Raw genomic sequence first — 14,363 nt, 5'->3', positions numbered from 1 at the left:
TAATTTCATGTTCATTATGATGAAAAAAATAAAATATTCGTAAATAATAAGAATGGTAATAATCATTATGTTCAAAATTATTATTTTCATATTTATTATCATTGTTTAATCATTATTTAAAATAAAAGAAATTATATTCACTTATGACATTCATAAGAGCATCACAGGTAGGACTATCTTAGGACAGCTTTGATTTACATTCTATGACATATCATAAGATGGTCATAGAATGTGTCCTAAGATATATCTTATGACATATCTTAAGATACTTAGGGTACTTTCGAAAACCAGGCCCCTGATATATAGGTACGTTGCTTCTATTTCACAAATGAGGTATGAGGCATGAAAATATCATATCAAACCGCCACAGTGCTGTGCTGAATGTCATAATAAAATTGTGTTCAGTAAAATTAAACAGAGACTAACGAAGATCTGCAATCAACACCTATCAATTTCATGAAACTATAAAGACAACCAAGTCTTTGATTAACATTGCTTGAGGGAATTGCAACCTTCGCTTTAGACACATTACATAATCTTAATTAGTCTATCATTAAATCAAAATCAATCAATATTTTTTTACTTTGGATTATTGTCCTTTTGGAAATGCCTCTTTTCGTCTGTTTAATATTCTTAAATAAACAGATAGAGCAACTGCATCTATCTTCATGCTTTATTCAGAATGCCTTTTTTGACAATCTGTTCATTGACATTGTCAATTTCGATAGGGTTAGGGATCATAGATTTATTCTTACGGGGATGCTCCGAGCATGCTCGGAGGATGCTCAGAGCTTTTTAAGAAGGCTCTTCTCAGCAGTTTATGTGACAATAATTATCATGATCCATTAAGATGTCAATCAAATCTACACCACTTCTATAAAAAGGAAAGTAAAGCATTATAAAGGAAGCTCAATTAACACCTGTGTAAACATCTGGTCTATTCAAATACATTTTGCATGAAATTTTACAAAACTATAAAATAGATTAGAAATTCTTCAACAGTACTGTGTAATGCTTGGAAAGAAATCTCAAGTCTCAACAAAAATTAAAAGTCATTTAAATATTTTCTTATTATATTTAATAATAAAAAATTCTCAAATTTTATAATTAGATGATACTATTTAAAAGTAGTTTATATTATATAATATGCTACATAAAAGTTATCAAGACACAAACAGCAGTCAGGTGTCGATACTAAACAAGTTATTTTTTTTAGTCACTTATATAAGTAAATAAGTATATATCTTTAAAAAAAAAAAAACTATTTAATAACTCAATAGTTATTTTAAATGTCTTATGTCAAATGAAGCATGAACTAAATGCAGTTTATAAGACTTTTTATATCATTTCATTAAATAAAATTAAGTATTTACCCAATTTGAGGAGTATAGAGAGGTTACTTTAAAAATAATGACAAAAATATTACTTTTAAATCTATAGCACTTCTATAATAAGGAAAGTAGAGCATTATAGAGCAAGCTCAATTAACACCTGTGTAATCATCTGGTCTATTCAAACAAATCTTGCATTATTTCTACAAAACTATAAAATAGATGAGAAATTCTTCAGTATTACTGTACAATGCTTGGTATCAAGTCTTAACAGAAAGAAAATGTTTTCTTAATAATTATCATTCTTTTTCAATACACATGATACAAAAAAATACTAAAATTTTATATTTGAAATATAAATATATTTCAAATTTTTACTATACAAAATGAAAATATAAAAGTCATCAAAGACACAAACTATGGTTATTGATTTATAACCATACTACCAAAACATCGTTTATTCAGTTTCATGCGAAAAAGGATTGATCTTTTTTTATATTTTATTTAATTTGACAGATGTTGGGAATTAACCCTCCATTTCATTGCAGAAAAGTTTGTTTGAATCGTAAACATGTATCTTGGGTGTTTCAAAGCAATAAAAATATTTTATTTTGTAAACAGGGAAAAAAGGGGGAGAGAATTTGATTGGTTAACTTCTGGTGATGTTTACTTTCTTATATGCACTGAAAAGTTATGTTATATTTTACTGTAGTACAGGACAGGATAAAACTTTATTTGTCAAGTATTTTTTTATTTAAAACATCAAGTATTTCTTTATTTAAAATATAGATAAATTCTGCACATTTTTTTTTTTCGAAATATAACAATTAAACAAAGACTTATAGGGGGAAAATAATTATACTCATGCCAAGTATTTCTTTATTTAAAACAAAGCTAAATCCGCACAATTTAAAAAAAAAAATCAATTAAAGAGAGACATACTAGAGGGAAACCAGGTTTCCACTAATGAATTACATCTTTTCCTAAAGTAGCCATAATGTTCTATTAAAGAACTTAGTTTGCTATCTAAAAAAAAAACATATTACCATTGTTTAGTTAGGGGCATTACTTTAACAAGTAATTTTCAAAATTACCTATACAAGTTATGTTGAAAAGGAGGCTATTTCAAATATTACTTCTATATCATGAATAAGTAACTTCTGTTAATATTATTTTTATAGGAGTCCATTCATACAGGTTTTACTAGCTTTAACAAATTTTCACAGACATCTGGTTATTTACCCCATGAAATATAAAACTATTTAAATCCTCCACAAGCACTAATTGCCTTTCTGATGCCACACTTCTTGGTCAAAGATTGGCCTCTTGGGGCTATTAAAATATCATTTCCCCTTAAAATCTTAGACATAGGCAGATATAACTAGATGGAACCTTGTGATTTATTAAGACTTGAAGTTATTTATAAATTGAATGTTAATCAAAAACAATTACATATATGTTCCTTAAATAATTGTAAATACTAAGTTTTTTGAAGTTGTATAAAATAATTTATAAAAGTAATATTTTTGTCATTATTTTTAAAGTAACCTCTCTATACTCATCTCAAATTGGGTAAATACTTAATTTTATTTAATGAAATGATATAAAAATTCTTATAAACTACATTTAGTCCATGCTTCATTTGACATTAAAAATAACTATTGAGTTATTAAATAGTTAAAAAAAAAAACTTATATAAGTGACTAAATAAAAAAAAACCTTGTTTAGTATCGACACCTGACTGCTGTTTGTGTCTTGATAACTTTTATGTAGCATATTATATAATATAAACTATTTTTAAATAGTATCATCTAATTATAAAATTAGAGAATTTTTTATTATAAAAAAGGAATGATTATTAAATATAATAAGAAAATATTTAAATGACTTTTACTTTTTGTGGAGACTTGAGATATCGTTCTTTCTAAGCATTACACAGTACTGTTGAAGAATTTCTAATCTATCTGATAGTTTTGTAAAATTTCATGCAAAATGTATTTGAATAGACCAGATGTTTACACAGGTGTTAATTGAGCTTCCTTTATAATGCTTTACTTTCCTTATTATAGAAGTGGTGTAGATTTGATTGACATCTTAATGGATCATGATAATTATTATCACATAAACTGCTGAGAAGAGCCTTCTTAAAAAGCTCCGAGCATCCTCCGAGCATGCTCGGAGCATCCCCGTAAGAATAAATCTATGATCCCTTATATCTTTCGAAAAGTTCAGAGACATTGCTTCACCTTTAATTAATCAAAGAATGGTGTAAAAGTCTGATGTTAAGTCATACAAATGAAGCTTACGAGCTTTGCTTCAGGAATTTTATCTAAAAGTGTATCTGGAATTTGGCTAAAGCAATCCCCTAGACTAGTACAGAAATTCCATTGCACCAATATTTTACATTTGTGTTACATTTTGATATTTTGAAAAGGTTCAAGTCTACCGAAAGTCTAAACTTCCTATAAAACAGAGGTAAAATCCTGAATTTCAGAATGTGTAAGGTTATCGCTCTTTGACTAGTTTGACTAAAATTTTAACAACTCGGATTTTTTACACACTTTATTTTGGTTTGGCAATAAAAACAAGCCAGCGCCCGGTTTTTTGGCTGATTAGCAGTTTCTGAGAACCAGAAAGATAACCTTAAAACCTAAATATGGCCTAAATGATTTCACTATACAACTGGTCTAAAATTCTGGGTTCATAAATCTATCCAAGGAAACACCAATTGACATTGGTGATAATTTTTGAAGGGAAAGGGGGTATTCAAAGACTATTTTAATGTTAAGAGTCAGTATTCACATTTAAAGGAAAAAAACAACAAAATAATTGTTTTCTTCTTCATCATTATCCTTTCTTCATCATTATCCTTTCTTCATCATTATCCTTTCTTCATCATTATCCTTTCTTCATCATTATCCTTAAGAATGGGTTGCCAATTGGTAAAATCTGTCATTCCATTCTGATAAGAAATGTCCAAATGATCATTCCGACAAAATTTGGTAAAATTGATGACTTGATGTAAGATTAGAAATTATTTAAAACTTTAAAGACAAGTATAATGCCAAGTGAAAATTTTGGACAACACCAACCATTTTAAAAGACGTATTTAAAAAAAAATGTAATATCAATAATGATTTCTGCTAAAATAGATTTTTATTCATGCATTAAATTTCAGCATATGACATCTTGAATCACAATAAAATGTACACACATTATATGTATTGGTAACCATATTAAATGAGTAAAATTGAGTTTGGCTGAATTAAACAATACACAAATAATTCCAATATAAGCAATCTATATAGAAATCAGAATTTACGTTTTCAGTACTATCTTTTCAGAGTTAAATGATAAACACAAATTTCAATTATGTATGAAATTAAGTTTTACTCAACAAACAATGTATACTTTTGCCATTTGTTTTAAAATATATATATATAAATATAAAATGATAATACAAATATATAACAGTAAAATAGAATAAAACCTCATTAAATGTCTTTCATGTCTTTGTCACTGTTACTCAATGTTAATGTATATGACCATTGAGAGGTCAGGAAAAATACCAAACATATTTTTAAATGTCAGAATATAAACTGATTATAGGATTTCAAAGCCAAATCAGTAATCAAAATATTCATCTATGGCAAAATATTTTCCAAGGATTTTCCAAATATCATAGTGAATCCAAAATGGCTACTGCTTACTGAAATTAATAATAGAAAAAGATCAAATGAAGTTTCTTAGAATTTACTTTGGTTAATGCATAAAAATATCAAAGTAACTAAACATCTGTGAGTCTAAATGTAAATAAACAGCTGCGCCATGAGCGCATGATACGCCCGTCGCTTTTTCAAAGAATAAAGTTCAATAACTTCTCAATGTCACATTAGAAATTTAAAAAAAACTAAAGGGAGGTTATCTTAATAGGTATAAACCAGTCACTAAAGTTTCATGAATACTGCTGAAAGCATTTTAAAGATATTGTCTGAAAACTGGAAAATCACCCCTTTTTATGAATAAAATCCCATAACTTGGAAAAGTAAAATCTAAAATTTATAAAAATCGAAAGGGCGCTTATGTCAATAGATATAAACAATTCACCAAAGATTCATGAAAACTGCTGAAAGCATTTTTGAGTTATTGTCTGAAAACTGGAAAATCCCCCTTTTTTTAATGATTAAAACCCCATAACTCGGAAACGTAAAATTAAAAAATTTATAAAAATTGAAGGGGGGCTCATGTCAATAGATGTAAACAATTCATCAAAGTTTCTTGCAAATTGGTGAAAGTGTTTTCTGAGTTAGCATCCGAAAACTGGAAAATCCCCCTTTTTTTAATGAATAAAACCCCATAACTCGAAAACAAAAAATCTTAAAATTTAGAAAAATCAAAAGGGAGCTCATGTCAATTGTTATTAACAATTCACCAAAGTTTCTTGCAAATTGGTGAAAGTGTTTTTGAATTATTGTGCGAAAACTGGAAAATCTCCCTTTTTTAATGAATAAAACCCCCATAACTCGGAAATGTAAAATCTAAAATTTATAAAAAACAAAAGGGAGCTCAAGTCAATAGATATAAATAATTCCCCAAAGGTTCATGCAAATTGGTTAAAGTGTTTTTTGAGTTATTGTCTGACCTGGACGAAGGACAGACAGACAGACAGACGGACGGTCAGATGGACAGACCGATGGACGGACAGAAAGACCGACGGACAGACAATGGTATACCATAATACGTCCCGTAAACGGGTGTATATAAACATGCTTAACAAATACATGAGACTTCTAAAAGGATACAATAAGTAAAACTAAATTTGACTTTATAGATAAATAGATGAGGTCATGGTTGATTTATTATTGCACTATAAAGATTATGTGACTATATAAATAAATTAATATCTGTAAAGTGTGGATTTTTAAGTTCTATTTTCAAAATAAGTTGTAATGCTAACAAATACAGTACAAAAATATCTCATCCCAGTCTGGCCTTTAAATTTGGCTTATCATTTTAAAAATATAATTAATATCCTGCAGTCACAAATACTTGAGTGATAAGAATTCAAACTATACAATCAACCATCATTTGAGTCAACACTCTACAGATGGAGCCAAATTCCTATCATCTAGTCTATGATTGTGCATGTATAATAAAAAAAAATATCTTAATCTTCAAATGGTAGCCTTAAAAATGCCATTTTTATTAAGTGATGAGTTGAATAGTAAAATCCTAAAACTTCCTAATTCAATTGTAAATATGGAAAATATATGTATATGTGACTTTGACCATATTAGTTGAGTGTTTAACTCCAAAGACACATGTTTGTTATAGAGTGTGAAAAATATAAAAAAAAATCTACCAAGTCTACAACTGGTAGACATCAATCTACTATAATCAAAGTAATTGTATAAAATAACTTGTAAATATAATGATAACTGATCTTAAAATCTTTAAAACAACTTTTATGGTTTAATTTTCTATTTTTTTGTATTAAAAGAGACTATCAATGATCTCCCAATAAGAAGGATCTGCCCACAATACCATAAAAAAAAATTATCACCATCTTCATTTATTAATATCAATCATTAAAAGTTAATTAAAATGCATAAGGACTTAATAGAAATATCTTAATGAAATATTTATAATCACACCATCACAAAAAATGCAAGTTATAAATCATATGATCTGAACCCAATTGCATTTTTCAAATTACTACATCTAGTACTAGTTTCTGAAATAACAGAGTATCTTTTTTTCAACCTTTAACATACAACTTAAAAATGAGGTATAACATTTTAATTTAGCACCAAAGTTATATATCAATATTGATGTATTAAATCAATGTTAAGCTACACATTTATCTAAAAATCAAATTAAATCAATGACATCAAAAAATATTGCAAAATGCCCAGATTAAGTATAATGAAAATTTGGAATAAATTTTCATACTTCAAAACATAAATATATTTTTTTATTATCAGAGGGAAAAAATTGTTATGGCATAACAAAAGCTGATTGTCCTATAATTACATTCAAAGTAATAACATCTAAATCTGTTTATAAAACTTTCCTTTTTATCATTTTCAGATTTAACATGTTTAAGTATAATGTATGAAACAAATTAGTATATGTTAATGTTCCTTATACAAACTCATATAAAAGCATCTTTCTATAGAATTTTATGTCAGTTTTCAAACTTACAATTTCTCCTTAATTTTTCTCATGTTGACAGGTTTTATAGGTACATTTTTCTCAGCATATAAGCATTCTCACACTCACTACTGGTCAATGTCTTATCTAAGTTCAAATTTATACGATAAAATCCTGATATTCTTTTATGAAATATAAATACTAAAATAAAAATCAGTAACACACAGTAATAATATTGCAGTCTATAACCATGATAACTCTATGGAAAGATTAAAACTTTCTATAAAAATATATGTCCTATGAAAATCACACAACAGTATAAATAATCCCAATAACTATTGAAAACACTTAAAAATACAAAAACAACATAAAATCTAATCTGGACGGAGAAATGGTAAGCAATTTAATTTATCTTATATCCTATTTGCAGGGATCATCATTTGGGTCAGCATTCTGACAACCAATACCTGGCCCAGTGACTGGTACTGCAAACAACCGGCCCTGTGGTATGCATACACATAATTTATAAGTTCTTGGTCCTGGTGTGTTAGACACAGTTGGTTTTGGAATATGTTCCACATCAAGTCTTATACCGTTTGCAGCATCCAGTGTTAAACTACCATGCTATCAAAACAGAATAATATACAGTGCTAAAATTTACCATGAAAATACGTTCTTTGATATTAAAAAATATTTGTGTATAATGTTTCTTTCCTAAAAATAATGAGGTGGGTAGGTGTTTTTTTTAGTGGTAATTTGAAAAATATTGTTTCAACATGGTCATTTCCATTATTATACCCTTGACTAGAACGCAACCATTTGCAATTTGACAAAATGAACAAATTCTTGATGTTTCTTCATGCTTCTTATGAATTCTTTCTCATCATTTGAGAGAATAAAGTTAGCAGTTAAATTGTAAAACAAATTATATGTTGGTGAAATGTTTTTGATGCAACTTTGATTAAAACGCTAGGGTCAGCATTCAAAATTAGGGTCGGTTGGGAAATCTGCAAATTAATATGACATTGTTGTTTTTCTTAATTTTCGAAATGAATTTACAGTGACAGTGGAAAATCTGCATATGGTAGAACAATAATTATACAAATTGAAAAAGGTATCAAATGTATATCTCTTTACCTAGTACAACTCTACAATATTTTTTTCCAATGGATTGCTGAGCCAATGATTATATACTTTATCATCTAAAATTCCACCCAACAATATCAGAACTGCAATTTATGCTCTAGCAAATTAATACCATTTCCTCAGCAAGTCAAACTCAAGAAACGTTTGAAAGTATTCTAACACTATTTTGGCTTGGTTTAAGTTTTTAAGAAAATATATGACACAAATGACCATTTTGATTTTCATTTTGTCAAAGGCACAATCCATTATCCTGAACTCCCCTGTTTATGACTATTACTGAATGTGACAATTCGCCAGATTTCTATTTATAAGCAACATAACAGGAGTTTCTGAGTTCATCCCTGGTTTTGGATTGGGGTTGTGTTGGTCAATCTTTAGTTTTTTGTGTATTTCATCGTGTAATGTAAATCCTATTTCCATCTTTTTTTATTTTGGCATGGTGTTATCTTTCCTTCTAATTATTTTGATTATCCCCTATGTATTTCATTTCTACCTCAGATTTATCTGTACAACATTTTATCAGTCTTGTAATGACTTGTTCCTACCATCAATGATAAAGTTAAAATCAACAATATTTATAAAGACTGAGACTTACTGTAGAGTACATCGAGATATCATAATAGTCTGTAAAAAATGTGATATTTTTATTTGTAGATGACATTTCCACACCTTCCCATCCTGTTAAGTTCAAATGACTACCAATGGATTCTAGTATCAGATCAGGAAAACCATTCAAGCTAGTTATCTGCAAAATATGTTGTCAAAAAAGACAAAATTGAAACTTAGTAACTTAGCCCTAAAAAACAGAGGTTCATCTTGTGTTTTAAATACAGAAGCTTATCTTGTGTTTTCAACCGGCAACTTAATCTAATATTTTAAATAAGGATGCATTGATTGTGAAAAGACAATGAATAAATCTTTTTTCAATTATTGAATCAATAAACAACAAAATTTCTTCATTAAAAGACTTTTAAATTATTATTTACTGTTGAATATTCATTCAAAAAACAGGTTTATAGAAAAAACTAAAATGCGGATTATCTTTTATATAAAATCAAGTTTGTAAAAATAACTCGTGTATTCTCCAAACAGAACAACAATTTTCAACACTATGAGAAAATGGAATATGAGCTTGCTTTCAGTTAATGACAGAGAATGGTTTTTTTTCTGTACTTAGTGTTTTTTATTTTCTATTATACCGTACAGATGTAAATTTTTTCCTGTACTGATTTTCATTGTAAGTTCTTAGGTGTACCTTTTTTTCTTCACTGATATCAATTTAAATAGGGGGTTTGAGATATTAAGAAACTAGTCTAACCTAATGTTGATCTGGTGATTTGTGTCAATGGGCTGTTGTCTCATTGGTATATACCCATCATTTCCTCTTAAAACATTGTATAGTAAACCACTCTATGCCAGATGCAATTATAATTTCTGTGTTTGGAATAAGCCAGAATAAAATGTTTAGATTTGTTTCTTTTTATTGTATTAGTGTTCTACTTTCACTGCCATTGTTTATACTATTTTGTTGTAAGTCAGATTTTCAACCTTATAAAAATGAGGAGATGTGGTATGATTGCCAGTGAGAAAGCTATCCACCAGAGTTAAAATGAATTAGTAGTTTGTTCATATTGTCATTTGCTTTTAACTCTGTATATTAATGAGATCATATCCATCAATGAACATCATTGAATGACCTTTAATAGATTTCACTCACACATTTAGGATATTATTGCATGTTTATTTACACCTCATCTTTTCATTTTATATCACTTAAATATTTGTAATGGCATTTACTCAACCTTACATTGTTAGGATAAATTTCTGGAGAAATCAGATTTTTTATTTCACCATCCAATAGGAGACTTGAACTGTCTTTGGTGGAAAACATCTCTTTCCCTGTCACAGAATCAATAATGGACATGGTTTCCACATTCTCCATAGATGTTGTCTTTGGACTAACAGTTACTGAAAATACAATCATTATATTAAGGATGTTCGCTCCTCTTGTTTTTGAATTTTTGCCACATATTCGGAATCCTCTGGTTTTATCCATGTAGTGTCATTAAAAAAATTTCCCCGCTAACCCCTACTTTTCTTTTTATAATTTTATTACTTATAGTTTAAAAAGCCAAATTTGAAAATCCTATAAAATCCTTGTTATTTTTTTCATAATTTTTTAAAGTAAAAGGGTACCAATGTTAAATGTAAGAAAAGTCTAGAGAGAATTATTTCCCGCCAAATGTTCAATGGCTTATATCTCTAAAACAAGCACACGGACCCTACATTTTTTTCTGCTTTTTCAGTTCCTTTAATTATATACTATCAATTTATAACAGTCTTTTAAAAAGCTTGTTATTTTGAAACAGAGTAGCGAACATCCTTAATTTGGTAAAAATGTACACACATCAGCTTTAATGTAATAAATTTATAAATAGGATCTACTATATGAAGTTACCTTCTAAGGTCTTTCTCAAATTCACTTTTAATTAGATATAGCAGCAAAGTATGCACTTGAAATAAATCTTTTCGGTCATGCAGGTTTTAAAAAATATATCAAAAGAATATTTTGCATGCCTAACCAAAGTGCTTTATGGAATATGAAAAAGGTTTGCAGGGAGGCACATAATTTTTGATAAACTGATTCCCCAAAAATTCATATGATGATGTTAAAACACCATATGATCTGCTTTTGAACTAAGTTTAAATAAAATAGAGTTGGTTTAGACATTGAGGAATAGAGACAGGGTACTTATGTTTGTTTGCAAAGGTATTATAATTATTTCATTGTTTGATAAGTTTATTTCTTCATAACAAATATAAGAAATAAACATGGATCCACATGTACCTCAATACATCACGCCACAAAACATAATAAAATCTTACATTTTGGATGCCTCAACCCAGATCCTTTGTCTGTTATAATAACCTGTAAACAGAAACAAATTATTTAATTAGTAACTGTTAGTGGCAAACATAGAACTCCGGTTTGAAATTTGTTTAAACTAATTTAAACTAATTCTTAATGTTGTCTTCTTGGAAATGGGTTTACAATCATTTTAAAATATATGTATGTCTACACTTTTATTAAGATTTTATTATATCTGTAATTATCTTTGCTAATGTAAACGGTAACCCTGCGATACCAAATATTTATCCCTAAATAATGTTATAGTGTACTACTTTTCCTTAAGTCAAAATACTTTTTCCTCTCTACTCCCAATAAGTTTTATTGGTATGCCTGCCTAAACATACATGTGATACATATCATGCATTAGACTAGACTATAAATACTTTATACATAAACTGTCCCCTTATAGTAAGTAACCACAGTTAATAGTTTAAAAGGCGTAAAAAAAATTAAAATAAAAATAAAACAGTATTTTTTTATTTGCAGATTAAATTAAAAGTAATACAATCTAACTACATGAAAGTTTCATTTTATTGATAGAATGTCACATTAAAGAAAAAAGTCTGAAATCTACATTTGTTAAATTTCAACTTATCTCTGAAAAACAAAGTTTCTTAAGACTTTACACCTAATTGATCCTAATTTGCATAAATGATATGATGATGATATGTAAATGACTTACAGAGCTGTTGTTTCCTTCAATATATAAATTTTTGTTAGCTCTACTTCCTATTCTTCCATTTAATATCCGAACGGTATCAAAAACAGACTTTCCAATAAATCTTAAAAGGTCGTAATCTGGGATGTGTTCCATTGAATCCATACCATGTTGTGGTGAAATCCTCATATAATAAATAATGGCTGTGGTCAACTAAAAATTAAATTCAACCTTTTTCCATAAGTACATATATAAAAGAATACATCTTATAACATTTCATGCATCACTACACATTGATACATGTACCTGTATATGCATGAAATACATTAAATAGGAAGATCAAACTTATACAGGATTAAGGGAAAAAAATAGTAATTTTCATACTAATTGTGTATCCTTTAGTAGATGGAGTACTGTAAATTCAGAAATTATTGTGTGCATTTAATATTGTGATTTTAGAAGAATGGATAAAAATGCAAGAGTTATTATCGCGATTACAAGAAAATATGCATACAGATATATGTATCCAATATTAGAATGCAAGTTCTTATTATTGCTATACTCACCTAGTCGCATTATTTGCACTGATAAAAACCTCAACATAATTTATGAATTTACAGTATATAAACTGTATCATTTTAAGATTTTTATCATGTTCATATCACATATAGAGTATTTTACATTGTAAGCAAACATTATACAGCATTGGTTTTTAATTTTATTATAATAATGTTATAAGAATGTCATGTCTGCCGTGGCTGCAGTAAATATAAATGTAATGATAGAAAAGTAAGCAGGATTAGAGTAGAATAAGGTACAATAATCTGTCTTCATGAGGAAAAAACGTTAAGCTGCATATAATTGTGTCACCTTACTTTGATGCAACTGTTTTTTTGATAAAATAATAGAAATGTATCCTTGTGCATGTCGTATTATTCTAGACGTGTACTTGTCTACAAATTGTTAATACTTATTTCTTTCACCTCAAATTTAATTACAATAATTACATTCGTTATCCATATGCAGTTAGGAACCCAATCCACGGTTGTCCTAATGTTCTTCATTGTTGTTCCATTTGAAAATTTGGCTTTGACGCTTGATAAAATGTAATTAGTTTTTCTTTAATTTCGTTCTTGTCTATAGACTAAGAGCTAGTTAGTGCTTGAAACAGAATGTGTACCTTTGTTTATCTTTGACACCTTTTTATAGTGATCCGTAGATGTCTATAAATGATAGTTTTATTTCCATGGTTTCTGAGTCCAAGTCTCATTCTGCTTACCCAATTTGTTCTATATTACATTTCTGGGTTCCAATATCAGTATGTTCACCTCAGTTGGTCAGTATTACGTGCCATATATAAAGCACTTCCATGTTTTCTACTTATTCTTTAAATACCATTCAAAATATTTTCATCAATAACAAATCTTACCAATGCATTTACTACAGCTACAATAAATAGCAAGGCAACTAAACAGTAAAGGAAATATCTCTTGCGTCCTCTAATTCCAGTCTTGTGTAAATACTGTTCATTAATGTTGATATAACCTGCTCTAAAGTTACTGTTATGTTCACGTGTTATCCGTCTCTTCAAGGCAGACTTCTGTCTCATTGACAGGTTAACAGTGGTATCCCTCTGAAATATAATTACAATGTATCAATATTCACAGACTTCTGTTTCATTGGCAAGTTTGCCGTGATATCACTCTGAAATATAATTACAATGTTTCAATAAGACAGTTTTTTATGAAATCAAATAAAGTTTAATTTTGGACCCTTTGGACCTCAATGTAGACCAATTTAAAAATGGGGCCCAATATCCAAAATAGTAATACAAGGTAAGAACCCCCCAAAATAAAAGACTTTAAATTAATCCCATTGAAATTGGTTAAAAGATTTGTATTTATTTTCAATTGAAGATTTCTTGCTATTGCACAATACTATGCTATTGTGCAATACTGTGCTATTGTGCAATACTGTGCAATTGAAGATTTCTTGCTATTGCGCAATACTGCATAATTGAAGATTTCTTGCTATTGCGCAATACTGTGCTATTGCCCAATAATGTGCTATTGTGCAATACTGTGCTATTGCGCAATACTGTGCAATTGAAGTTATCTTGCTATTGCGCAATACTGTGCAATTGAAGATTTCTTGCTATTGCGCA

The 14,363-nt window shown here is 28.5% G+C and overlaps 1 protein-coding gene across 1 annotated transcript in view; it reads right to left on the bottom strand.

Annotated features, from left to right (window-relative positions):
• Positions 1-4,465: 4,465 nt before the first annotated feature.
• The window catches only part of LOC127726393 (beta-sarcoglycan-like), a 102,095-nt gene continuing 92,197 nt past the window's right edge, over positions 4,466-14,363 (bottom strand). The window contains exons 2-7 of the mRNA XM_052233793.1: positions 13,629-13,832; positions 12,224-12,412; positions 11,517-11,559; positions 10,438-10,598; positions 9,226-9,375; positions 4,466-8,108 (exon numbers count right to left, since the gene is read on the bottom strand). Of these exons, the coding sequence (XP_052089753.1) occupies positions 7,905-8,108; positions 9,226-9,375; positions 10,438-10,598; positions 11,517-11,559; positions 12,224-12,412; positions 13,629-13,832 (951 nt within the window). The 3' untranslated portion in view covers positions 4,466-7,904. The remainder of the gene's footprint in view (positions 8,109-9,225; positions 9,376-10,437; positions 10,599-11,516; positions 11,560-12,223; positions 12,413-13,628; positions 13,833-14,363) is intronic.

Source organism: Mytilus californianus, unplaced genomic scaffold (genome assembly GCF_021869535.1).
Source record: "Mytilus californianus isolate M0D057914Y unplaced genomic scaffold, xbMytCali1.0.p SCAF_17, whole genome shotgun sequence".
In the NCBI taxonomy this organism is placed as follows: Eukaryota; Metazoa; Mollusca; class Bivalvia; order Mytilida; family Mytilidae; genus Mytilus; species Mytilus californianus.
Note: the sequence above shows the minus strand (reverse complement) of the source record. Positions and strands in the feature narration are given on the sequence as shown.